The sequence below is a fragment of the Anoplophora glabripennis genome, unplaced genomic scaffold, assembly GCF_000390285.2.
Source record: "Anoplophora glabripennis isolate ALB-LARVAE unplaced genomic scaffold, Agla_2.0 scaffold28, whole genome shotgun sequence".
NCBI classification, from domain to species: domain Eukaryota; kingdom Metazoa; phylum Arthropoda; class Insecta; order Coleoptera; family Cerambycidae; genus Anoplophora; species Anoplophora glabripennis.
In genome coordinates this window covers 1,235,984-1,262,506 of record NW_019416423.1, presented here as the reverse complement: position 1 = coordinate 1,262,506, position 26,523 = coordinate 1,235,984, and the positions used below count along the sequence as shown (strand labels likewise).

At 31.7% G+C, this 26,523-nt stretch overlaps 6 protein-coding genes across 7 annotated transcripts; 3 read left to right on the top strand and 3 right to left on the bottom strand.

Moving 5' to 3' along the window:
- Positions 1-5,779: 5,779 nt before the first annotated feature.
- LOC108909856 lies at positions 5,780-6,819 on the bottom strand. The gene is made up of 2 exons (XM_018714289.1): positions 6,761-6,819; positions 5,780-6,287 (listed from the first exon to the last, which is right to left on the bottom strand). The coding sequence occupies exons 1-2, from the start codon at positions 6,761-6,763 to the stop codon at positions 5,907-5,909; spliced, it is 384 nt and encodes a 127-aa protein (XP_018569805.1). The 5' UTR covers positions 6,764-6,819; the 3' UTR covers positions 5,780-5,906.
- Positions 6,820-8,921: 2,102 nt separating this feature from the next.
- On the bottom strand, positions 8,922-9,838 carry LOC108909846. The gene is made up of 2 exons (XM_018714275.2): positions 9,785-9,838; positions 8,922-9,550 (listed from the first exon to the last, which is right to left on the bottom strand). The coding sequence occupies exon 2, from the start codon at positions 9,548-9,550 to the stop codon at positions 9,146-9,148; it is 405 nt and encodes a 134-aa protein (XP_018569791.1). The 5' UTR covers positions 9,785-9,838; the 3' UTR covers positions 8,922-9,145.
- A 1,818-nt stretch (positions 9,839-11,656) lies between these two features.
- Positions 11,657-13,846, top strand: LOC108909904. Its single transcript, XM_018714374.2, has 2 exons — positions 11,657-11,742; positions 13,260-13,846. The coding sequence occupies exons 1-2, from the start codon at positions 11,740-11,742 to the stop codon at positions 13,695-13,697; spliced, it is 441 nt and encodes a 146-aa protein (XP_018569890.1). The 5' UTR covers positions 11,657-11,739; the 3' UTR covers positions 13,698-13,846.
- A 33-nt stretch (positions 13,847-13,879) lies between these two features.
- Positions 13,880-20,357, bottom strand: LOC108909901 (G-protein coupled receptor Mth2-like). The gene is made up of 8 exons (XM_018714372.1): positions 19,590-20,357; positions 18,872-18,963; positions 17,655-17,834; positions 17,216-17,294; positions 16,557-16,738; positions 15,327-15,480; positions 14,943-15,161; positions 13,880-14,843 (listed from the first exon to the last, which is right to left on the bottom strand). Exons 1-8 carry the CDS (start codon positions 20,054-20,056, stop codon positions 14,705-14,707), a joined length of 1,512 nt encoding a protein of 503 aa, XP_018569888.1. The 5' UTR covers positions 20,057-20,357; the 3' UTR covers positions 13,880-14,704.
- A 2,014-nt stretch (positions 20,358-22,371) lies between these two features.
- On the top strand, positions 22,372-23,794 carry LOC108909855 (threonine-rich protein-like). Of its 2 annotated transcripts, none has more exons than XM_018714287.1 (2): positions 22,372-22,435; positions 22,737-23,793. In XM_018714287.1, exons 1-2 carry the CDS (start codon positions 22,433-22,435, stop codon positions 23,697-23,699), a joined length of 966 nt encoding a protein of 321 aa, XP_018569803.1. In that variant the 5' UTR covers positions 22,372-22,432; the 3' UTR covers positions 23,700-23,793. The 2 variants fall into 2 exon arrangements, with proteins under 2 accessions (XP_018569803.1, XP_018569804.1); XM_018714288.2 differs by having other exon boundaries at positions 22,399-22,439; positions 22,737-23,794.
- A 409-nt stretch (positions 23,795-24,203) lies between these two features.
- LOC108909853 lies at positions 24,204-25,990 on the top strand. Its single transcript, XM_018714284.2, has 2 exons — positions 24,204-24,307; positions 24,853-25,990. The coding sequence occupies exons 1-2, from the start codon at positions 24,299-24,301 to the stop codon at positions 25,843-25,845; spliced, it is 1,002 nt and encodes a 333-aa protein (XP_018569800.1). The 5' UTR covers positions 24,204-24,298; the 3' UTR covers positions 25,846-25,990.
- Positions 25,991-26,523: the final 533 nt, after the last annotated feature.

Genomic DNA, 26,523 nt, shown 5'->3' with positions numbered 1-26,523 from the left:
GAGAAAAATGCTAATTTAAAATGTATTAAAAACTGTTTTGGAACTGCTGAAATACATGTATTTTATGACGACGAGTACAAACAATTCTGTAACACTTTTTACGAGTTTGTATGTTTCTTATGAAACCGGATTGTATTCGAAAGTCAGTTTATAATACATTGTTGTAGTGATTGCTGTGCTGTTTTTCGAGAGTACATTTAATCCATGAAGGTACTTGTGTTGGTTTAACACTTTAAGGCTTTTTAAAATTGACGTGTGCGATATTAGAAGTGCTGCTAAGAAAATAAAAGCCAATCTAACAACGGGTGCTGATTGTATACCTGCATTTCTTTTAAAACCATTATGCAAAGTATTTAACTTAATGAATGCTGGAAGGTTTCCAAAATATGTCCAATTTATAAATCTGGTTCAAAAAGTATAACTAAAAACTACAGACCAATAGCAATTATCCCGAACATTGCAAAGCTTTTTGAATCTATTGTATCATCTGTTGTGTCCAATCATATCTGCAGGCAAATTAGTAACAACCAACATGGTTTTATTAAAGGTCGTTCAACAGTGACGAGAGTATGTTTCGGAAGCTCTTAATAGTAGTTGATGTAGTTTTCACAGATTTTAACAAGGTGTTTGATCCGGCTAACCACAATATTCTGATAAATAAACCGTGGCAATTTGGATTAGACGAGAATTTGATTAAATTATTTATGTCTTTAATGTTGAATAGAATCAATTATCTAGAATATAAAAGATTCAAATCGCAGTTGTATGTTTCAACAAGTGGTGTTCAAATTTAGGTCAAATTATGTTTATCATGTTTGTTGATGGCATTGTAAAAGATATAAAGTCTCAAGTATTTTTATATGCAGATGATTTAAAAATGTTGAAAAATATAAATAATGGAAGGTGATTGTTATTCCTTGCAGACGGATGTTGATCTTTTGTATTCTTGGTGTCTGGCAAATAATTTAAGTTTAAATATTAATAAATGTGAAACAATGTCCTTCTCAAAGAAAAGAAATGTCATACTGTACGATTATAATATAAATGTTATCTCCATTGAACGAACCTATCAAAAAAAGATCTTGGTATACCTAATTCTGAATCCTCACTTATCATTTTCTCTTCATTATGAACATATTAACAATCAATTTATGAAAATGTTAGGATTTATATTTCGAAATACTATCGACTGTTTGTAATATGTTTGTAATAATAAGCTTGTAATACGATTCGAGAGGACGTGGCAATGTTGCAACGCGTGCGAGCGAATTGGATATGTCGCGCTGAATCGTGTGTGCAAACAAATGGTAGGAACATCGAACATCTTCTATGAAAATCAGCAGTTCTCAAAAGGTGGCTTCTTGCAAATCCGTGTATTTACCTCATTTTGACATAAAGGAGGATATGTGGCAAAAATATTTGACATAAGTTCATTAACACCCTGTACAATGTGTAACAAAACTCAGAAACATTGAGAATAATTTCCTACTCCCCTGAACATATCAGGATTCTCTTCAATAAGGGAAAAAATCACTATTAAAATTTTTTTTTTCAAAATTCTTTCAAAATTATCTTATACCTCTCTCTAATGGAAAAATCGAATACAGTTAGTTGTACTTGTGTATATTCTGAAAATAACTATAGACTCCCGTCGATAGTGAAATAGTTCGCTAATGACAATAAAGAAAACGTAGACGGTGGAAAATATACGGGCAAAGGTAAATCTCCGCCACTGAGGAGTTCTGCTTCATTATGAAAGCGGTCGGAAAAGCAATTTAAGGCAATTCCAGCAGACAATCGAATGCTACAGAGAGCATCAAAAAGAGATGAAAATACTACCTTTTGTTCTCAGATCCACAACCAAAACAAATAACAGCTTCGTTCTCAAACGAATATATCGGCATTCATTTGGTTTTAGCAGAACAATTTTGTGAACCCTATTTAAATACAGATTTTGTATTCCGCCGTTTGTTCAGATATGATAATTGAAGGGGTTGGGGACTGAAGCGTATTCGCATTCGTAAATAGAGTTTCCTACATGAATATGAAAAATTTTATAAACCTTAGAGTACATAATAATCCTGCTATTTTGAGTTAAGCATCTAGTTGTGTAAGGGTACAACAGCGCAGAAATCGCAATCTAAATCGTATATTATTGAAATTGTGTTTTTGATTAAAAATTGTAAATTTTTTAACTCCACATCTACATCCATATTTAGGAACAAATTCATCATAAACCCTGATTTATTCAGAATATACTACTGGAATCATGGATAAGAAAGAATATTTTGTAGCTATCAGAGTGGGAAACATACCTATTATTTCATTAATTACAAAAAGGTGTGCATTCATTTTTCACTTAGGTATACTTTTTAAGATTTCTCGTAACCTGGTGCTCCCCACATAGCAACTTAGTAATGAAGCCATAAAAACCTCAACTTCTTATTTAATATAGCAAATTATATTTTATTAAACTTCTTTGCAAAGTACGTTTTCATGTAGCGGTTAACTGTAGCACTTAGGCTAGCAAAAATGTCTTATATTCCTTTTACACAGCCGCAAAATAAGCAAAACAAACTTCGTTCACCTGTTGATTTAATTTTTGTGTATAATTTAAAGTCGGGGAAAACACGATTATAAAATGCTTTGTAGCTACCTGGTTTTTAAATCTCTGTTATGCGGCTTTACACAACCGCCATAATCGATATTAATTTTTAAGTTACTCCGCTTAATATTATTTAGGGCACTTGAAAAGTTTGTGGCGAGCTACGGATCTAATAAAAGACTCCTTACGAGAAAGGACTTATATACTTTATAAATTAAGAAATATATTTTTAGATTTTTACTACTTTCAATTCATTTTGTATAGAATACCGATACAGCATGCCAGTTTCCAACTTAGGCGTTTCCTTTCGTGTCATATGCGTGCAAGTGGGAAAATGCATTATTTTCACATTTTGGTTATTCCCATCTGTTTAAAATAAAATAAAATAAAAGTAAAATCGTCAGCGGGAGTAAGTGGTCAATCTGTTGATAATCAAGAAGTTAATTTTATTTGTGTTGATCACATTGAAGTAATAGTAATAGTTTTTTTTTCAGAATTCTCATTTGTACCACATTAACTTGTTAATTATACGGGAAGGTGGAAAGTTATGAGCAATAAATTTAACGGTGGTTGTACCCATTAAAATAATGATCTAAGTTCCTGTTTCGAAAATTCAATATTAATTTGGTTATAAGTACAACAAAAAAAATATATTTATATTAATTAAAAAAATATCTTGAAAAAGCTAACATCAAAGAATTAATTAAAAAATCACTTTGAGGTTATGTAACTCTGTTAATATAGAGTAGAATTACTCAACTATTTTCTAAAATTTTCGGACACCCTATATGTATAGGGTCAATAATCAATTTTTACCAAGCCTGAGATCATGAAGTGCTCCAGTTTTACTATTTTCAGGAATAATGTTGCATTTTCTTTTTTTAATAAAAGTTATTGATTTATTTGCAAATTTCTCTGATTTCCAAAAATTTTTCTTAAAGATTATTATCCAATTAGCGCCATAAAAATAATCAACAAAGCCAACGTAAAAATTATATTTTGAGATAGTCTATCCAAATAGAGCCAAATTAGTTAAGACATCTCGAATAAGCATATGCATTTTATAAAATAAGTACATTAAATTGTTATTATGCTCACTCTCACTTATAAAATTGTTCGTCTCCATTTTATCCCAATAAAATAAATTTAGAGTTCTGATCTTGTGGGTTTGTAAGAGCAATTTTAAAGTCCGGGGATAATTCCACTGATTTTCCTAGCATTTCCCACTGAAAAGTTTCCTTTCAGTCGACAAAATACGTGAAAGCTCATAGCAATCTCAGTTCGGTGTAGTTTTGCTCGGTAGTTTCAATCAGACCACCTGATTCTTCATGTTTTCGTCACAAGATACTTTTTCATTAGACTTTCTTTTAGTACTTCGTCTTCTTATTGGGAAATTCTTCAAGCGTAAAACTGAACGTTGGAAGCCATTTTTTAAAAGTTACAATCTCCAGCCGGTGTATATAACATTCAACAGGAACGGCTGGAGCAAAGAAGTAAGAATGCAGGGAAATCATGGAAATAGTTATATAATTTTTCCCTATAGCCTCCAAAAATTAAAAAAAGATACAAAACCATATAACCTGCAGTGTATTAATAAATTTAGTCAGGGTGATTTTAGGCTAATACCACAATTTCAGGAAGTTGTTCCTTGTGTCATTGAGCAAAAAAAAATGAACCAAAAAGTATTGATGACCAAAAAGAGTCTAAAATCAATTTCTATTTATTTATTATTAAGGCCTCTGGCATTACTTGTAATCACTAGCCTCTATCGTTCTTGTCCTTGATTTATATAGTTTTCTAAATTACAATTCGTCTGTACTGAAACTACTTCGATTCTTCTGAATTTTTATTATCTCCCTATAGAATTCTTAGTCAGAATCTTTCTCACTATAATTCTTTTATTAATTAGGTTTTGAAGTCTAAACAGATGACGTTGTGATATAGACCTAGAAGTTACCTGTATAACATCTGTATTTGACAAAAATAACAATAAAAATTATACGAATAGTAAAGTAATACTTTAGTGTAAATTTCTTTTCATAAATATCATCCTGTCAATCATAATAATGATTTATATAATTTTTTTAATTCGATTAATTCAAATATGTGAGAATAATATAACTTGAAGCAAAAAATAATAACAATGGAGGATTTAATACAAATTAGAATATACAGTGTGATAGATCTACATTTTTTAACGAGTTCCGAAACAATATCAGAATTAATTCTGCAACACAATTCATTGCATAAAATCAATTTTTGATTTGGGCATAAAGGTACTCTAGCAACAAATTCAAAACTTTGAAACCAATTCAAGTTATTACTAAAGTTAATTAAAATCACCGATGAGTTATTTAATTAGTAGCCTATTTCATGATAATTTCAACTCACCCATACATCCCCGGAACCCTACTTCTTTGGAAAACGGATAGGGTATGTAATAATGTGATGCTTCGTATTTCTTCCGCATTAACGCCCTTTTTTATCCCTTATTGAAACACTGTTTCAGAGAGGCATGCACAGAAAACGCTCTAGTACAGCCGTATCCTTATTTTATCCCCTTTTTAATATACCCTGCATTAAAAAGTGTACATCTGTTGCACGTGGAGGATACCAAGTCCCACGGCGACGCCGGGAAATATTTAAAATTAAATTTTTCGAGCGCATCCGCTTATATTCCCAATTTGTGTCAAAAATTTAAAATGAAGTAAAAGTAATACTTTTCCCAAAAACGGCAGAGCGCGCGTACGCGGTCGAGTAGTGGGAGGAGATCGGGAGATGAGGGGTAGTTAGTTTATTTATTATTTATTTATTATAAGATAGGAACCCCCAACGTATTCGCTTCTGGACACCCTATAAAAGAAAAAATACCAGGATATAAAAATAAAAGTGTAACTTTTATATTTTGTTTAATAATAAAGTTATAAATAGATTTTAAGAAAAAGAAAGAAAAGAAAAGGTTGTTAATTTAAATATTTTCATCACAGAGAAATAAATGTAACGTAAATTAAATTTCTTGCTACAATTTTTTTAACAAGGGTATAATGATGCCAAAAAAAGGAACTTAGAACAGTATTATAGGGCGATGTGCCTTTATTTAAGTCTAAAATAAATTTGATTAAATTAAAAACAAACATTTTATTGGTTACATTTTAAAATATAATACATAACATATAACAATAAATAACATAAGCTTCGAATGTAAAATAAATTAATATAACAAATCAGATGAGTAATAGAAAGTATACGTAAGTACCTTGAGTAAAATGGCATTACAAAACTTTGCATACACTGGAAAAAATTACGAGTCTCTGTAATAGCAATCCCTACAATCTGTTCTAACAGTGTAAATATTAAAATCTCCCTCCCTAGGATCTGGGCAATGCTTACATGAAAATATATAATTTTGGCATAATCCGAAGTGACAGTCATTTTTCGTATATTCTTCTTTTAATGTGAATCCAGGTGTAAAACCATAATCGATGAGTTTGTAAGACCCCTGGCTGCAAACGTAGCCACATTTTACGATTCCATAACATTCGCCGTACCTATTACAATTAGGTACAATGCAACAATTCGATTCTTGTTCGTTGAACATTCGATTCTCGGAAAAAATGGCAGCTCCAACTTTTTCATCAATGAAAACGGTAAACATGATTGTTAAAGTCATAACAGGTAGGATCTGTAGAAATAAAGTTAAATTAAAAATGCTCATATTGACTTTATTATAAACATATAACTTTAATTTAAAGACTAAGAAGAAAAACTAAAGAAAAAGAGAAAACATATTTCCCATTAAAAAACAGGTTATTCTTGATAAGAAAACGTTGTTTGTTTTGGGAACAAGGTTGCCACGGAGATTTTTCAGCTAAATATACAGGGTGTATAGGAAATGAACAAATCTGAGAATTTAAATGTAAACTAACTTCACTTTTAAATGAAAAAATTCTATCAACGGAAGTTGTTTAGCATTAAAAGTATTGTCAAAATTTTAATTTTTAAATCGACCTATTTTAAGAGCATACTTAATTCCTTCAACAGGTACGAAAAAAAATGTTCGTAAATACTATTTTAATAGAACACCTTGTATATGTATATGTAATGTAGTATAAAATAATATCAACAACAAAAAACACTAGTCAAAAAGGCACTAACCATTTTGACAACAATCACACACAGAGTATTTAGAAATAAAGACAAACAACGAACTGCAATCAAAGATAATTCGTAGTATCTTTTATTCGAATACGATGTTTATAAAAGTATTATCAGTAACTTACTTTTTAAATAATGTCGTTTTTGCGTTATTTTCATTTTAATCGCCGTTTTTTTTGCATGCGATCGCTCTATCAAGAAAGGCTGGCGTCAACTTTATAGCAATTCTAAGTTAGCTGTAAATAAATAAGCTGGTTAAACTTGAATTTTCCGTTGACCTTCAAAAATCAGTTCACGTGGATCAGGACTTAATAATATTTGTTGCGTTAATATATTATGTTACGGGTTTATCAAAGTAGGGAAAATTACTAAAAAATTATTTCGTGAAACGATGTATATACGGCGGAAAAAATTCTTTTTGAATGAAATTTCAAAATAATGATGAGATGCATTAACCAAATGTGGACAGGACATAGCTAATACAATGCGAAACATCGCCTTAATATTAAAAATGTTGTCACCGCCGTTCTTGGTGGTGAAAATTTGAAATATTTAGAATTATTCAATATTCTTGCCCGAAAACATACATAGGTATCGAATTGTCGAAACCGAGAGAGTTGCGTTAACCAAATTTGGACAGCACATAGCTAATACAATGCGAAACATCGCCTTAATGTTTAAAATGTTGTCACCGCCGTTCTTGGTGGTGAAAATTCGAAATATTTGGAATTATTCAATTTTCTTGGCTGGAAACATGTCAAAACCGAGAAAGTTGAGTTAATCAAATTTGGACAGGACATAGCTAATACAACGCGAAACATCGCTTTTATGTTAAAAATGTTGTCACCGCCGTTCTTGGTGGTGAAAATTCGAAATATTTGGAATTATTCAATTTTCTTAGCTGGAAACATGTCGAAACTGAGAGAGTTGCACTAACCAAATTTGGATAGGACATAGCTAATACTGCGAAACAATACAGTTTGTAAACCCAGTATTCCACATTTCTAGTCCTTTTAAATTCTCTTTTCAAAATCACTATATTAAAAATTTGGTTCATAATGTTTCTTTTTTTATTTTGTGTAACATAATTATTAGGTACGTACCATGTTTCAATTGCCAATTTTTTTATTTTTTATCTTATCGAGGAAAATAAAAATTATATTCCATATTTCCTGGCTTGGTTCTAATGTTATGTATAATACTCGCCTTCCTGTGGAGAAATTCGTAAAAATCCTTGGTACCTACCAAATAGCTTTATTTAAAAATTTAATTAATTTATTACATCAAATATAAATAAAATTAGTTTAATTAAATGCATTCGGTTTCATTTTTAACTATGTTACACATGATTTTCTTTAATGCCACATAAGTTGAAATTGCGAACGAAATTTATCAAAACTAAGAAGACAAATAGAGAATAAATTTAGTGGAGTTTAAATAGAGAATGCCTTCAATTACACCACTTTGATTCATTGATGTACCACCCTATATATTATGTAGCAATAAAACACGTTATAGGCGATTAATACCACTTTAATATTGACATTGACCCTGATAATTTTAGATAAATATTATTCAGACAAAATATCCAGTTGCTGTAAGACTTCTTAAAAAAAATACGTAGCATTGCAGACAAAATCACATAAGATTAGGTTAGGAACATTTTTTCATTAAAATATTTAATATAACTGCGAGTGTCAAACATTTATTCGTAAATAGGGATATCTCTGAATAATGAGAAAGTCTCTCTGGAGTATATATAACAGATCAAAATTTTCCATCAAGTTTATATTTTTAATTTTTTAATGAAAATTGTACTATTTGAAGCTATTTCAATTTCCAAGTAGCTACCGATTTGATATTTTACCAAAACGGGACGTACAAATTTTTTCCAGATTGATAACTGTCGCTCTGTGTCCAAGTCCTTAAAATACTTATAGATATATTGAAGAGAGAAGTCTAAATAGTTTCACTAACATAGTTATTATGCAAAAAGTTACCAGGTACAGATTTCTCCACCAATCAGAGACTTGGTGGACTTTCACTGTCTGGAATCATTTTTAATAGAATGTCAGGACTAATATTAATTAGTTTAGGTATATTTAAAAAACGACAAAGCAATGATTTTTTAGAAAAATATTATTCAAAATTTCATTTAATTTACAAGAACAATAGCATAAGTACTTAATAATAATAATAAATAATTTTACAAAAGCAATATTACAAAAACGAAAAACTAAGATTTATTAATTAAAATTGTAGAATTTAATATTTCTCTCGGGTCAAGTCAACACTTCTTCTTAATTTTACAATCCTGACAAACAAATGAACGTAATCCATTTGTGACTAGATTTTTTAACTTCAACATCCTCTTTACACCTTGGTCTACATGTAGGAATAACAATTCTTACAATCTTTCCTGACGGTGTAAATATTAAAATCCCGTTCTTTCGGACTGGGGCAGTGGCTACACAAGAACTTATACATTTTGCATTCACCAAAGCGACAGTCTTCCTTGGTGTAGTATTCCTTCAGGCGATATCCAGGTGTGAAGCCGTAATTTGTTGCTGGACGGTACCGACCGTGGCTGCAGATATAGCCACAACTGAGGGTTTCATAGCAATGACCAGAATCGTCGCAGGTTGGTATGATGCAGCAGTTGTCTCTGAGATGCTCGGTATTTTGGACGTAATCGCTCCGCGGGTTGTAGACCCACTGGTCAACAGAAGCATCGTTTTCCACGAGGACTGAAGCCAGAAAGGCGAAAACCAAAGCTAATGGTAGCAACATCTGCAGCAAATCAGAAAATTATATAATTTTGATTCGAAATTTATAAATTTAGAGGTAAAAGTAGAAAAAATGGTATTTCTTGGTATCAATCATGCAATAACAGTTTTTTTTTTTAATGAAAATAGACCGATTTACATCGAGTTAAACTTCAGAAAATAGATATGTTTAATTTCCAGGAAGAAAACTAAATTCTTTATCCGTACGCACTATGAAATTCTTATGTAGAGCACTCACTATTCTCAAATGTTTGTATAAGTAGGTATACAGCAAGCAACAGGCGGCATACTGCCGAAAAATCTGTTTGACGTACCTTTTATTCTTCTACCATGTTTACGAAATATTATCAACACGAGTATTTTATTTCCTCCATCACTTTTCGCTCGTAATAGAAAAATAATAACAAATTTTATGTGATATTTACATATTAATCTCAATATTGGACTAACTAGCAGCTCTGATGATTAATGGTTCATAAAAAAAGGTTTTCAATCGTAACTTTGACATTGACCTTTGGTTCATGTAAATAAGATATTTATTAGGTACGAGAAAATGTAATTAAAATAACTGTACTTTTAGGAATAATATTTACAAAACAAGTAATACGACTTCTAGAATGTTGTTTAATAATAAAGATGACGGCACAGCATAATTACACCGACAAAAGTCACAAATAAATGTTTAAAATATACAATTGTGACTTATAAGTAATACTAGGGAAATTTTGTATTTAAATACCAGTATATAAATTTCGAATATGTCGTCATTGATATTGACAATATTGCGCGAGATCTGATCGACAAGCGCGGCACCAAAAAATTAACCTGATAAAGAATATAAGGACATTCGACCAAATTATGAATATGTCGTGAACAGACCTGGCAGAGCATACAAATCAAATCCTTACTAGAATAATCGGGTGTAAGTGATTTCCTTACATTTATTAACATTACCGAAATTTATTATTAATAGACCAAGCTACAAGTTTATTAACTTCTTGCTGAAGATTGTGATCCTGGCTAAGCGAAGAGATGGAAGTATAGATTTTTACCGTCATCAGGATACAAAATCCTCTCCCCATTTAGCACATTACCAAGGTCGTTAATCAATAGGAGAAAAAGTAGCGGGCCCAAGTTCGAATCTTGAGGAACTCACTATATAACTTGGATTTAAAACTGTTAAATAATGAGTCCTGTTATAAAGATATGAACAAAAAATTCTTAGTAATTCGTCTCTAAAACCAAATATATTAAGTTTTGTAGCAAAATCGAGTGATGTATCTTGTCGAAAGCCTTAGACATGTCAGTGTAAATCACATATACTAAAATATCTGACACGAACCGAGTAAAACATACAAGTTTACGAATCTAGATATGTGTCGCAAGTCATAAAAAAATATTTTAAAAGACCTTAAGTAATTGTGTCACGACCTTGTTGTTGTTACCTCCCTCCAGCGCTGAGGTCTTAAGACTCATTATGCATGACGTTAATACGAGTTTGACTACGTCCGATGGTAAGCACCAGCTCTCTGACGTCCTGAGATGACTAGCCTCCAGATATTTGCATCTTTTCAGCATTAAACAAGCAAGTATTTGCCTCTTTTCAGCATTAAACAAGCAAAGTGACAGAGGATATGTATAGAATCCTTGTCCGCATAACCAGCATCTAGTGCTGACACAGACTAATTTTGTTGAGGTACTTATTTAGATGTCCATGACCTGTTAGAACTTATACGACAATGAATGTGTATATTTGATTTTTTTTTTCTTTCGAATATGCGTAACTACATTTTGTGTTACTACATTAAAGAACTAGTGGAAAGATAACCTTTGGCACATGTTTGCATATGGAAGTAATTAATACATCCTATTTCTGTCGTAAGAGTACAGTTTTGTTTTTTTTTTCTGTTCATTTCGACGAGTGTTACGTTGTTTACAGGAGGACTTTCAGCAAACGAAGTTTTCTTTAATTGTTGTTGGTCTTAATTCTGTTACAGAAAAATATGTTATTTCTAGATGTATTCGTTTGTAATGTCGACATGTTTATCAACAACATAGTTAATCATGATTAATTTTAGGAATTTACTATTTCTACAAACAAACAACGCATTTGCGTTCCAAATAATTTTAATATCGCTTTGTACGCTACTGTGACATTACAGTTAATCTTCATTCTCCTTAAAGCCAACCACGATGGTAAGTAGGTTTATCACATCGTAATTGAAATTATTGTCTAAATATAATCTTGTAGTTCGTAGTTTTTTAAAATAATAATTCGCTTTACAATATTTAACATCAAATAAACAAATTTATCAACAAGTATCATCAACAAACCGAAACGATAACTATTTTATTCAATAATTCGCATTTTGTAAAGTAAGGGGTAGTACCAGGCGATTAAAATTAATAAGACAGTCAGTTTAACAAAGTTGACGTTTAGAAAGGATTTTTTAAAATCAATTCATACTTATTAGTACGTGGGAAACATAGTTTTTTTATTTTTTTATTATTATTACCTACTATACTTTCAAAACAGTGCTACATGGATAAACATTATGTAAATAATAATTAATGCAGAAATCTTGTAATGTTTACAAATATACTAAAACTTCTACTTTAACAAGATTGCAGTAAAATTTTTAAGTATGTACTTACATTTTTTATTAGAACTTATATCACAGAGGTCAGTGCTATAGATAACCTCTGCATCCTTTACCCATATTTAAAAGACTACTGGCATACATTTTGAGTATGTAATATAACTTAACAACTTGGTTCGGAGTATATATTTTCTTACACTTAAAAAAGGGGACGCAGGCAACTGTTAGTTTCCGTAAATCAAAGATACTTTAGATATTAACAAAAATACCGAACAATAAAAAATTTGAGAACTTTTTGTTAGCAAATAAATTTAAAGTATAATGTACCTAATTATGAAAAGTCCAATCAAAATTTAAATTTTCTATATACGAAAAAATTTTCTCGTAAATCCATATGTTCAAAAATATACAGGGTGTTCCATTTAAAAATGTAATATTTTGCGTGTCATGGCCATGTATATTTCAAATTAATTTTGTAGTTTAGGTTTCTTGATCCTGTACATCTTTTATATAAACTTTTTTTTCTGTATTATGAGTAACAAGAGAGTTACTTTACTTTCTCACATTAATGGCCCACCCTGTATGAATTGAAAGAACTTTTTTTTAATTTTTTTATTTTTGATGATTTTTTTCTTGGAATGGTCCAATGACGTGCTACTAAATTCCCAGTTGGGCTACTAAATATGTCTCACACGCTTAAATCTGCAGCTTCAGGAGGATAGGAGGAATCTCATAATGACATACAGGGTTCTCACGATAATATTTACTGCTCAGATGAAGTATTCGCCTGCAACAAGGTTGTGAGACTACGTGGTTAAAGAGGGAACATTTTCATATCCGTACAAGACAGTATTTCTTGCCGAATCTAGTGGTTGACATGTGGTTTCACTACCGGACAATGTAAGATCGGCGTCTTGGATCAATTCCTTCAAATTTACCAGTTTCGCCTTACCGAACTATAAACAAACGTGTTAGCATACTTTTTAAGCTCTTTGGCAACTACTCCGTTTTTGCTATGTAATTTTTACATAGAAAGCGAACGATATTAAAAAGTAAACGTCGAATGATATTAAAAAATATTTGAAGAAATTGCACTTATTGAAATTCTTTCAGATTCCAATATACAGAAATCTTCTACTCTTCCTGGTTGTTATTTCCTATGAAGAAACCTTGGCAAACGACTATAACGCCCACATCTACACTCCATTGCTGTACAATCGGATGAGGAGGGATGCTTCAGGTCACACGTCATGTTGTACGATTCCTCAATGTGAAGATATACAAATAGGAGTGGAAGGCCACACGGCTATTAAGTGCTATTCAAAACGAGTATGCGGGAATATCTGCAGGCTAAATGATTATCAAAAAGTTGCTCTGCCGTATTCACCATATACTTACGAGTACGGAATTAGAAACCAGTATGTAAAGACAGTATGCAAGTCGAATAAGTGTTCTACCCACCGGTTTGACTGTTCGATCTGCCCCAATCCAAGAGAAACGTCTTTGTTGGCACTCGGAGTTAATAGTGACTGCTTAAACTGTTATTATTAAAAAGAAACAAATAAAATTACTATCACCTATTTATAAAAATCGAACCAGTTGAATATTTCTTTCAATAAGGGAATAGGTTTTTAACAAATATAAATAATTTCGAAATAATAATTACTTCTTGAAAATGTCGGATGAAATTAATTTTATGCTAAATGATTTTAAATTGAAAATAAACACAATGGTGAAGTCGTATTTTTATTAACAAAATAAAAACAAAAGTTTGACGACATAATGAATGTTATTGTCTACTCACCAACATTTATATCGTACCTTTTTTAATCAACTGTTTTTTATTTGTATATCTTTACTTAATATACAAATATAAGATTTTTTTAATTGAAAATATGTTATAAATTATGTATGTACTACAAGAAAGAAAGTGGATATATTTTTACGTCAAAAACTGTCGAGCAAAACTTCTTGATTATTGTAACATTAAGTTCATTAGAAATTCAAAATGTAAAACCAGCACCACACCTACGGCAACCTTCGAGCATATACTCCTAGAGGCAGCACATCATCGCGACTGGTGTGCGAGAGAGAAAGGAGACTAAAAGGACATGCTATCTCTCTCGCTCCGCGAGCTGGATTGGTCGGTGCGTGCTCCCCTCCATGCCAATGACCGTCCTGTACCTAAGCCCCGACCAATCAGCTCGCGGAGCGAGAGAGGTAGCATATCTTTTTATTGTCATTTCTCTTTCGCACACCAGTCGCGCTTCCTCAGCACTGAAGGTTGCCTCTAGCAGTATATGCTCGAAGACGGCAACAAATGTCTGTGAATCAGCATCTGCAATAGTTACTACTGCTAGTTGTAACTATCGATATCGATGTCGATATCGATGCTTGGTTTTCGACAAATATCGCGTGTGTGCATAAAAAACTTAATGATAGAAAACAAGAAAATATCTAAAAACGTTATGTTCTTCCCAGAGTACAATCCTTCTAACAATACATATTCTTTAATGGGAAAGTGCTATTCATTTTTAAATCAATCTATACGCAAAATTTTAAGGGACCTCCGCGGCCATATTTTGCATTCCTCTTAAACGTATTCCTGACGGATTGTTTTCACTGCTGGATGTGCCGGTGGAAGTCGTTACTGACGCCTTACTGTCATTTTTATTAGATTTATAAATCCAGTGAAACCTGAAAATTTATTTTGATTTGCATGAGGATATCAACAACCGATTTATTCCTTTTCAGTAAATATGCAAGCAACCAGTTAATCTGCAGCTATAAACCTACCTTTCCTTTAATGATATCCATATCTTTTTCTGACAAACAAAAATCACAAAAATAAGTATCCCATAGGCAGCATGTGAGAAATCTTTATAGTACCACACGTACACAATGACATTATGATCGAATTCCCTTCCAAGTGACCATGAGATTAACTGAATTATATGAGTGTTCACCACTGGATTTAGGCCCATCACAAAAAGAAGCTTCCAATACAGTTTGAATCTAAAAGTAGAATAGGTCTGGATGAATTTCTAGAGCAGTACACACGAAATGTGGTCATTTTAACTATTCTAAAGTACAGGCCCACAGTTTTGTTCCTTTAAAATCATTATTTTCATTATTCTTGAAAGTAGAAAGGGAAATATACACAATTAAATTTAAACTTACTTGTCATCTTCTCTGTTTGAATGCTTTTTGGTCTCAACAATTCTAGTTTCCCTTTTAACTTTCTGTATATTCAGGGCGGTCAGTATGAACAGTACTATATTGATCACAATGATTACGAGAATTGGTCCAAAATAAAAGAGATGTGTAGCTAGTCCTGCAAGAAGTATACAGCGCATTTCATTAACTATTTCATTACCATAATGATAGGCGATGATGAATAAATGTGAGATGGTATTTTTTAGATTCTTGTTTTAAAATTTATTTCCTTGCTTTTCCTAGATAAGTATTATTTACCAGTCGAGGATGATTTTGCGCCCGAGCGGTGCGAGACTGGTAAATTATACTTAACTGCTGCGTGGTGTATAACATTGTATCTGCTCTCACAGTTCTTTATGGTTCATGATATAAAGCTTAGGTTTTATTTTTTGACATTTCTTAATCAATTCATTTTGACATTATTCGAAATCTTGCAAAGTCGCCTTGGTTGTTTGGATTTTATGGTTTCTAAGGTGTTTATAAACAAAGCTACAAAAAACAATTTTGCTGGTTTTGAATTATTATTTATAAATGAGTGATTTTTAAATAGAAAGTGCAGCAATTGTACAGTTTTTGAAACTAGAACATCGTGAAACATATACAGGCCATTCATTCCGAAGAACATCGGCAACATTACTGGTTAATACGGGAGTTGATGTATTAGCAATCAAGAGACATGGTGGGTCATCATGATGTTTTAACGGATGTCAGATAATACTGAGCCTCCGGTGACTGAAATGGAGCGGTCTAATCATTTTGAGAAAAATGTGACAATGTATCCAGATTTTATAAATGTTGCTAAATGTAATAACTGTACAATTACTACAGATATTTATTCATAATAATTAATAAAATGTAATGTTCATCAAATATTTATATTTATTTGTTCATAAAATTTATTTTACATTTAACTCGAAATCGCTTTTTTCCCTAGGGAGGTAAGTTTCCTCACTTACCTCCCGTTGTCCATAGCAACTTCCACTTCTACGGTAAAATCCACTTACCTCCTTAAAAATAATGTATTAATAGTTTATTTACTATGGTGGGAGCAGATAAATGATATTAATTTACCTTATATTACACCATCAGTAATTATGACGTAATTTTGTTCAATAAGGTAGAACTAATATCAAATGGTTACATAATCTGTGACAAATTATGAATTATATTCCTCATAATCTCTAGTTATCCTACCATTTTTTAAAAAACATGATTCTACACCAATCCCCGGATGATATTTCGCATTTTCATCACCATATGTACTGAGAAGGAAAACAATTAGTACGTTCAAAATAGGCAGTCCCCATGCGTAGCAAGAAGCAACTGCGAAGATTCTCCGTTTTATTTTTTCTTGTACATAAAAACCTCTAAGGCCACTAGAAATATGTATATATTAATATTTATATAAGTAAGATAACCTTGAATAAAAATGTATTTAGATAAAGAAAAACGAGTGTTTTTTTTATGATTACTATACGAATTTTTAAAGATACAGAAGAATAAAAATTTGAATTAATTTTTTTAGGGCTCAAAATTGGTAAGAAAGACTTAATTAACACTACGGATACGGAAATAATGAATTTACTATATTTGGAAAAATGTATTCATTTTCTTTTGTATTTGATGCAATAATCAGGTAGGTACTGAAGGCATATATATATTTATTTCTATGTTAGATTAATACTAAATAATAACTCTAAATTCAAGTAACAAAAAATAGCACACGTGACAAATTAGTATTAACTATATTAGATGGAATAATAAAATATTTCGTTAATTTAATATTTTATCTAATAATGTAACGAATAGATGAAGGGGTAATAGTGATAAGACAAATAATAAAACCGATTTACCTAAAAGCTAGCCATATATCGATGCATATGACGTTCATCCAAAAGAAAGACGCCACCATAAATAGTAATATAGAGTATCCTGTAAGTACAATGTTTATGTTAATCATAACCACTCGGCTAATATTTTAAAAATTGGGAAGCAGCGCAAGCCAAAACACATGATTTTTTTAAAATTTTAGTTTCATTTAATTCAAATATTATATTATGTTTTATACTGCTTTCGATTAAATTAACTTTAGTTTTTTAATTGGAAAGAATTGCACATTAAATAACTTTTCAAACTGTGAAACAAGTAGTGAATACATTTTCCCCACAATTTTAAAACGCTATCTACCTTCACAAAATTTTACAAAAAAAAAAATATTCTCTATATGACATGTTTTATTTTATCGCAAGCAAGTTGTTCGGAAAATGCCTCAGAAAAATAAACGTTCCTTACCCAAACAAAAACACAAATTATCATCTTCTATAACTACGTATTGGCCAATAGCCAATAAACCATTTCCAAGTAATAATGAGAAAACATGAAGCATGAGTGCCGTCCTATGAAGGTTTCGCTCTGGTAAAAGAGCATACACCAATCCAGTAACCAAAAGGAATGGTACGGATATTAGTTTAGCTAAAAACAAAATAATTGGAAAAAATTTCATTTTTTATCTTTAAACGTATGGTGGTCCGTTTTTCATGACTCACCATTGGCATCTGGGAAACCGTAAGATATAGAAGGAGGCTCAAATTCAATATTTCAGGAACGACACCAGATATCTTTGATCTGTTTGGTTTATTTTAATATCCCTGAAAAAGCGCAACTTTTTCTAATTTGAACCACCCTGTATATCTTACGGTTTCTCAGATGTCAATGATGAGCCACGAAAAAACGGACCACCCTGTATATGAGCAAAATAATTAATAAATGTATAAACTCATTACTTAGCGGATTCATTCGTTTATTTTTTATGCTGTAATATTGAAAAAAAGGTAATTATAATAAAAATTTATATTTTTGTAATAGGAAACAAAGGCGAGATTGTCTTGAAATATAATATTTTCAACGGTTGTGCAATATTTTTATATTAACACAGGAAACAGAAGTAGATAAAACGTCATTATCTCTATTGAGGGATATGAAGCGATATTAAACAAATATACAGTAAAATTAGGAAGTGTTTTCATTAACGTAATGTTGCTTTAATGGTTATTTACTGAAATCTTAAATAAGAGAAAACTGAACATAGACATTAAATCTGGAGGTAGATGAAAAAAGCAATCCCAATAAAATTAAATATGTTTCTCAAAAAACAGAATACCTTACTGACATCGCCATCTGATTCTATGTCTTATCTCAAGTCTGTGTATCAAATATTCTTATACTAGCAGTTTATAATAGTAATAAGATGTAAGTCTTATGCCCCGTACTTTGAGTCTCGGTTAAAGTTTGATAAACTGATCAGGCGATTAGACTGTACGTACATATTTATTTTATAGTATAATCACAGTCTAATCGCCTGATTAGTTAATCAAGCCTTAAATCATGTCATTCTTACCACTTCGCGTTATTATTTGCTAATACCAATCGCATTTAACCATTTAAGCAACGAAGACAGATAAAATTCGAGAAAGAAATGTAACTAATGTGTGAATTATAACGAAACTTACCTGTCACGTGTATTATAGTTTCCAGTTTGTTATCTTCTTCTGGTTCAAAACATAAATAAGCACCTAATCCATCTGATTCATCCACACAATACCTAAATATTAGGTACATGTACATCACCAAAATTCAATTTTATCTTTATTTTTTCTAATAATTATTTAAAAATATAAAAAGACTTTTATTTATGTACAGCTGTGGACAATAATTAGTTTCTCACCTAAACAGCTGACTTAGTACTTTCCGAAAGTTAGTCAAATTTTTTGATGCCTACATTGCATAGATAAATATCACACCGATTACAATCTGGCAACCTTAGAGGCCTTATCATTGGTTAATTGCGGTCAATCCACCTACTGGGAAATTCATTATTTAAATAATCCCGCCATTTTTTAATTAATTACTGCAATTATATGGTAATTTACATTAAACAATGTAGAAAAATGTATTATAGGGTCTCTTTAAATAAAAGAAGTACCTATCACTATACCTGTAACACGAAGTGCAAATATTCCTTTTCCTACTACTGTTATTTCATCTTTTTGCGCAATTTCAAATTCGATTGAGATGTTACAAGAAGAGTAAGACAAAATTTCAATTGAAGACAAACATTGAAAGTACACTAATATCAGCTACAACCTTTGAAACAGCGCAATAACGTTGATAAGTTTCATATAAACAATTGCAATATTTAAAAATGTTAAAATAAATAAGAAACAATACCTTTCATTGCTGAGAATCAAATCATAATATGGATAGTACAGACTTCCGTTGTTCTGTACATAAAAAATTCTATTAGGTTCGGTACTGTTCAATTTAACATACAACACGTTTGTGTCGCTGCAATTCAACATTCCAATAAGAAAATTTTCGGTTACGTCTCGGACCTTTTGCTCACCATCATAAACAGGCACACTGAATGCATTCGATTCATGTTTCGAGCACACACTCTTATATGATGTAGCGTCTGGATCTTCGTCTTGATAATAAAAAAATCCTATTTGGCAACACTTCCTTATGCAAGTTTCCTGGTTCTCACAGCCACAATTTTGAATCGACGCGTCGGTATAATTTTCATAGTCAACGTTAACGGTTGCGTTACGACATAAATTTAACGTATCGTTGTTATCGGCCTCCGATTTTATTTGTTTTATGAAAACCAGTAACAAAACTAACACAATGATTTTCATGCTGACTGATGTTTCACGATTAAATCAATAGTGGCGAGAAGAACAGATGCAAACGTCGATGTTAGTTAACCGGTTTTGTATAATTATATACGGAAGAAAGAATGCATACATATTAATTTTGCCACAAACGTGTCTAGTTATCTGAATCATGAATGAAATCCTGTTACTTTCAATCTTGGTAATTCCTAGTACGTATATACCCACTATTTCTGTGCACGATCAGTAGAGAGGCTGAGAAAATAGTTTCCATTAGAGAAAACCCTGCAATTTAAAATTCCCCTATTAACAAAAAGGCAAAAATGTTAATTAATATCTCCGGATGTACACGCCAGATAAAATTGGGAACGTTTTCTGAATTTAAGTAATTAAGAAAATAAAAGAAAAACATCGATTTGTCCAAAAATTTTGAGAATTTAAAATTTTCTCATTCTTTATTTAATTAATTCGAAACAAAGTGATGATTATTTGCATTGGCGTAAAAATATAATTAAATAAAACATATATAAACGGTCCTATTGATAATAATTCAAGACTAAATAAAAGATAATGAAAAATTTACTTATTAAAGATACATTTTTTGATTGTCAAATATTTTTTATGTGCTATTATTATTTGTCTGTACTCACCTACCTGCAAACGATGTCTCAACAAATAAGATTTTGCTTAATGTTTGTCTCATGTATACGCATACAAACGTATTCATGATTCGAAATACTATTTTCATTTGTATAAGATTAGACAAACATTTTTACCAATGTGAACAGACCTTGAACTATAAAGATAAGAAGGCCCTTTTGATAATTGCCAAAAAAATAATCCAGCTGTTGTTCTACTTGCATAATTAATGCATGAATATATTATGTAATAATTTTATACAGTATGCAACAAGAAGAACCCATCTGGGATATTTTTTCAAAGAACTTTTTAGTTTATTTTATTTAATTCCGCACAAAACAGAATCTGTGAAATAAGAGAATTATCAACTACAGGTATATTAAATTCAGTTAAGCCCTAAGGACTGTACAGGGTGTTTGATTAAGGCTCTACGAGTATATGTGAACCTATTGGTTCTACAGGTTTGGGGAAACATTTTTTATAATAAAAGTGGCCACGAAAATTTCACTGAAAATATTTTCAGTTGCCGCAAATCTCCGCAAGAGGGCGCAAATGAAAAAAATTTCTTACTAACGTGGATATATTTTTTTCAGTTTTAAACAATAGTCCATTTCCTAAAACTTTTCCTAGTGACATTTTTTATTTCCTCGATAAATAATAATTTGGTGGGATAAACTTGTATTGTTAATTTGAAAAAATACTGTGTTTTCGGATCTTTTTAAAGGATTTTCTTGCTATTGGGTTTGTTTAAAATTACAATACCCTACAGATTTAATAAATGTTTTAGTATTGGCAAAAAGTTGCTTAAGAAAGGTACAATACAAAATGGCGATATGTTGAAACCTAACCTATTTCTTAATTTTCCATGGAAATTTTAAATGGAACAATATACTTTTTTGTAAGTCATTATAACCAACATTTTGACCAACGGTCAAAACCGCATCTCGATATCTTAAACCGTTTAGGTACTTAGATTTTCGTATTTGTACCTAAAGAAGGAGAATAAATTTTCAATGTCACCTGGAAAAGTTTTAGGAAATTGACTATCGATTAAAACTGACAAAAAATATATCCACCTTAATAAAGCATTTTTTCATATAAAGTCAATTTTAAAAATTTCTTGATCAGTTGCATCCTCTTGCGGAGATTTGGGGAAAATTATAGTATATTTAGTGAAATTTTCGTGGCCATTTTATTAAAAGAATTTTTTCCCGAACTTGTAGGACCAATAGGTTCCCACATACAGCCGGTGGCCGGCCTCAATCAAACACTCTGTACATAGTGAAAGTAAGGCCTAAAGAATTTTCCAAAAACTTATCAAAATATAACTGGATTGGGAAAATATTAAGCGATAATGTATTGTATGTTCCCTTCGACATTTCTCTTGAAGCTCAATTGCCAAAAAGCAATTGTTATCAATTTGAGCACATGTGTGCAAAATATCATTTGCAAATAAGTTAAGTATTCGAATTTGGAAGAAACCTGGGAATAACGATTTCACACAATTAACACAAAGGTCAAGGTGTCACAAGAGTTAATTTTAATAATCTTGAGACAGAAAAAAATAACTCGTAAAAAATTATCTCCAGTATATTCCAATTTTAAAATAAGAAAGATAATATTCAGTAACAAAGAGGGGCACTGTGACAGATTTTGTATATATGACACACTATTTAAATTTTTTATACATTTGAAAACAAGTCTTACGTTGTGTTAGTTACATATGCCCTGTGGTGACACATTTTATCAGCAGGTATAAAAATGGTATGTAAGTGCTCATATTTCCTGCAATATCAATTATAGCATATTTATAATGTAAAAAATATTGAGACGATCGAGATCAAGTGAATAAATTTCATTGCTTAAATTAAAACCATAGAGATAAGTTATCAGTTGCATTGCAACTTAAATATCATTGCAAAATTATTGACATTAAATAAAACTGTTATTGCACTTCCTATCAAAGGAAAATTAGTGCATGCTAAATCTTAGCACTCTAATATTATAATAATGATAGGTACCTACATATATAATGTTTAGAGAATGACATCGACCTTTTTTATAGCAACCCATATGGCCAATAGTTACATGGTTGATACTTATTTCTTTGCACGCCTTGCATTGTCAGAACAACTGCGGCCAGTCATCAAATTGTTGTCAAAATTGCTCGGCATCTCCCTGCCAAACATCAGCCTGTTGCCAAACAACATCCTGCTGTCAGACGACAACGAATTGCTGTCAGAAGATCTCAAGCTGTTGCAATACATGCCAAACTGGATGTCAAACCTCGACATGCGCAGTTCAATGTAAAATAGATTGTTGTAGAGAGAAATGTGACAAAGAAGATGAGAAAGAAGACAATAAAATAATAGAAAGAATAATCGAGACAAAGCAAACAAGCAATGTCAACGAAAACAAAATTGATTTTACTGTACCAATAGGAATAAACAACACGATAACTCAGGAAAATCATATATACCTTCCTATCAATATCTCCAATACTAATGTCAACAGTGTCATCGTAGCGGTGTTAGGAAACACTGCTGGGTCTACAACACCCTCACCCACGACTCCATCTACCATAATTACTTGGCCTACTACTCCAACTACAACCCCAGTACCAACCACAACTCCTTGTCCCACAATTCCACCACCTACAACACCATGCCCCAGGCCTCCATGTCCCACGTATCCAATAATATATCCCATAATCATACCCATATACTATCCCATTCCCTATCCCATACCTCAGCCCAATCCTGGCTGTTGCGTAATTATCAACCCATGCAGCACGTACGGGTGCCAACCTTACCAGAGACAGTGCGGTTTTGAATGCTCCCAGTCTTTCTTGTACAGACCTATTAATCCTTGCCAGAGTGGTTGCTACAAGAGACCTTATACCTTCAGCTCATATTGCTATGAATCAGGTCAATGTTACAACAACTTTGTTGACTGTAATCAGTGCAATTATAACTTTTATCAGAGTTATGGAGAATATTTGAAGTGTGGGAATTGTTTTTATAGATGAACTGTATTAAAAAATAGAGCGATCAGAATGACTGATGACTGACTACTGCAATAAAAACTCTTTTTTTATTTGTCACATATATGTATGTATTTAGTTGTGTTATAAAAGTTTACAAAAGCACTATCTTACGTAATAATCGCATTTGTCAACAAAAAATGAAAAAAAAATTGAAATTAAACTTTAAAAAAATAAAAAATAGAAAAGGTAATAGAACTAACAAATATTACTTGAGAACATTTTTCATGATGTAATTTCCCTAAAATTTGCAGCACCAATTTGACAAATGCATCACAAAATGTACAAGAATTAACCAAATCTGATGCAGCTGCATTTTGAAAATAAGTGATGATAAGCAAGGAGGTCAGTGGTGGTCAAGAACAAATTCTAAGAGTAGTAACGGGGGAAAAGTTGCCACAAAATAATTATCTCCATTCATTTTAAAATTAGAATTAAAAAGTGGGGAATGATAAGGCTGAATGACGAGGAGACAGATTTAAAAAATATTTATCCAATATTTTTATTTAAATGGATATGAAACAACCATTACTACATCAGTTTGTTGTTAGTTATATCTGTGCCGTAGTGTGAAAAGTGCGGATATGAAAATGGTACGTAGGTACTTTTTATATCTCACTTTCATTAAAACTTTATACACCTACACTATATTTGACAAACAGTTTTTAATATAATCGAAATATATATTTAAAAATCATTGTGATTAGAAATATTAAAACCTTGACATTTTCTGAAATTAGATAAATTAGATTCTATATTATTAGATAGTTTAGATTCTATATTCTAATTGACTTAGTGAACTTTTTTATGAACGCCGTCTTTAATTTTCACATTTTAAGATACTTCTTATACGGAGATGTATCACTTTGTAGGTAAGTTAAAAAATATCCAATCAAATTTGTACAGTAACATCATTACAGTTAAATTTAAAAAAATGATCAATGTGGCAGAAATATCCAATTAAATAAAAATGTAACGGATAATTTTATATTATAAATAAATATATTAAATAGACAAAACCGCCACTTAACTAAAGTGTTGTATTTTTGAAACAATTAAACTATAATCGATTTGGTTTATTCTAAAAGAGATCTCTTAAAATTTGTATAAGTAAAATTTTGGCCTTCTTATCTTACAGAAACTTTTAGTGCCAACTTTAGGACTCGTGCTTTTCTCGTTGCATGCATTTGGCTGCGAGACTAACTGCTGCGGGCAATCGACAGAATGTTGCAAAACTTCGTCAAATTGCTGCACTAATTCTACAGATTGCTGCCAAACATCAACGAACTGTTGCCAAACCACGTCGAACTGTTGCCGACAAGTCATGACTTGTTGTAACAAGTGTCAGGTTCGATGTCGAACCTCAACATGTACAGACCAGTGTAGAAAAGATTGTTGTACCAGAGATGCGGATGAATGTAAGGAAGACTCGAAGGATAAGGTACCAGAAAAGGTTATTGTTAATGGAAGTAAACCAAGTGAAAATCAGGCAAGTAAAACGAGTAACAGTAACGTTAATGACAACAACCACAACATGTCTGCGACAATCAGCATAAATAATAGCATAAACAATGAAAACCGTATATTTATCCCAATCAACGTTACTAATAGTAATACCAACAATATAGTCATTACTTCTTCAGGGAGCCAACAGTCGCCAAAAGTATCAACGACGTTTAGGCCACCACCAACTCCAACTGAGCATACCTCACACCCGACGCCAGTATCTCCTACAACAGCATCGCCCACAACACCATGTCCCACCCGTATTGTGAAGGTACCTGTACCCATTCCCGTACCTGGAGAAAACAGATCAATTCCTGTTCCTTACCCGATACCATTTCCGATACCCCAACCCACGTTTGGCTGCTGCATTGTAATGAACCCGTGCGTCTCCTACGGCTGTCATCCTTATCACAGAACCTGCGGCGAGGAGTGTTCTCACGATTTCTTGTACAGACCGACAGATCCTTGCGGCGGTTATTGCCACAAGAAGACGTTCAGCATCAACAGACACTGTTCTTGGTCAGGACAGTGTCAACACAACTGGATGGACTGTTCGATGTGCGATACGGACTTTTATGAAAGTTACGACGGTTATCAGCGGTGTGGGGGTTGCTTTTATAGATGAATAAGGTAGATAGAATTTATGTAGATTTTATTTAATAGATACTGTTGCCTTACTAAGAGTATTCTTGTATTTGACACACATTTAGAAGCTCATAATCGATTGCAGTTACGTAGAGACACAATGAAGTATTGTTTTTCAGACCATAAAATCTTTTTCATGTAAATTGTGCCGCAATTTAATAGAACTGTAGTTTGTATGTATTAAAACAGGAACCTTGTTATCTTAATGACTTCGTCAGTACTAAAACAATCAACTACGTTTTATCAGAGTAATTAAAAGAATATAAAACAAAGAACATTTGTAAATGTATATAAATCTAGTAAGCATGTAATCAACTTTTCAATCGCGTTTAGGAACTACAATAACGACAAACCATTATCTGGCTGTATCTTTAAACGAATTGGAATTATCCAAGCAGCAATTAGCAAACAAATATTTGATTAAAAAGAAAATATTTACTTGATGCTTTATAAAGCACAGCATGGAAACGGTAAATACTCAGCTGAAAGCATTTCAAATGCGCCGACTTCGGTGAACCTTTTGATGTTTTAAACTGATGGGCTAACGCTCAAATTTGATTATTTCCACGGCCTTTCATCTATCTACAGGCCCTCAGACATGTATTTTAATATCTTTATTAATATTTGAAATTTATTGGGGCGCCTATCAAAAAGGTTT

Coding starts and splice junctions, on each gene's coding strand:
- LOC108909901 (XM_018714372.1), bottom strand. CDS start 20,056: ATGAAAATCATTGTGTTAGTTTTGTTACTGGTTTTCATAAAACAAATA. Junction 16,739..17,215: donor GATATATGGCTAGCTTTTAG/GTAAATCGGTTT, acceptor ACATATTTCTAG/TGGCCTTAGAGGTTTTTATG. Junction 15,162..15,326: donor TCAAACAGAGAAGATGACAA/GTAAGTTTAAAT, acceptor TTCTACTTTTAG/ATTCAAACTGTATTGGAAGC.
- LOC108909846 (XM_018714275.2), bottom strand. CDS start 9,550: ATGTTGCTACCATTAGCTTTGGTTTTCGCCTTTCTGGCTTCAGTCCTC.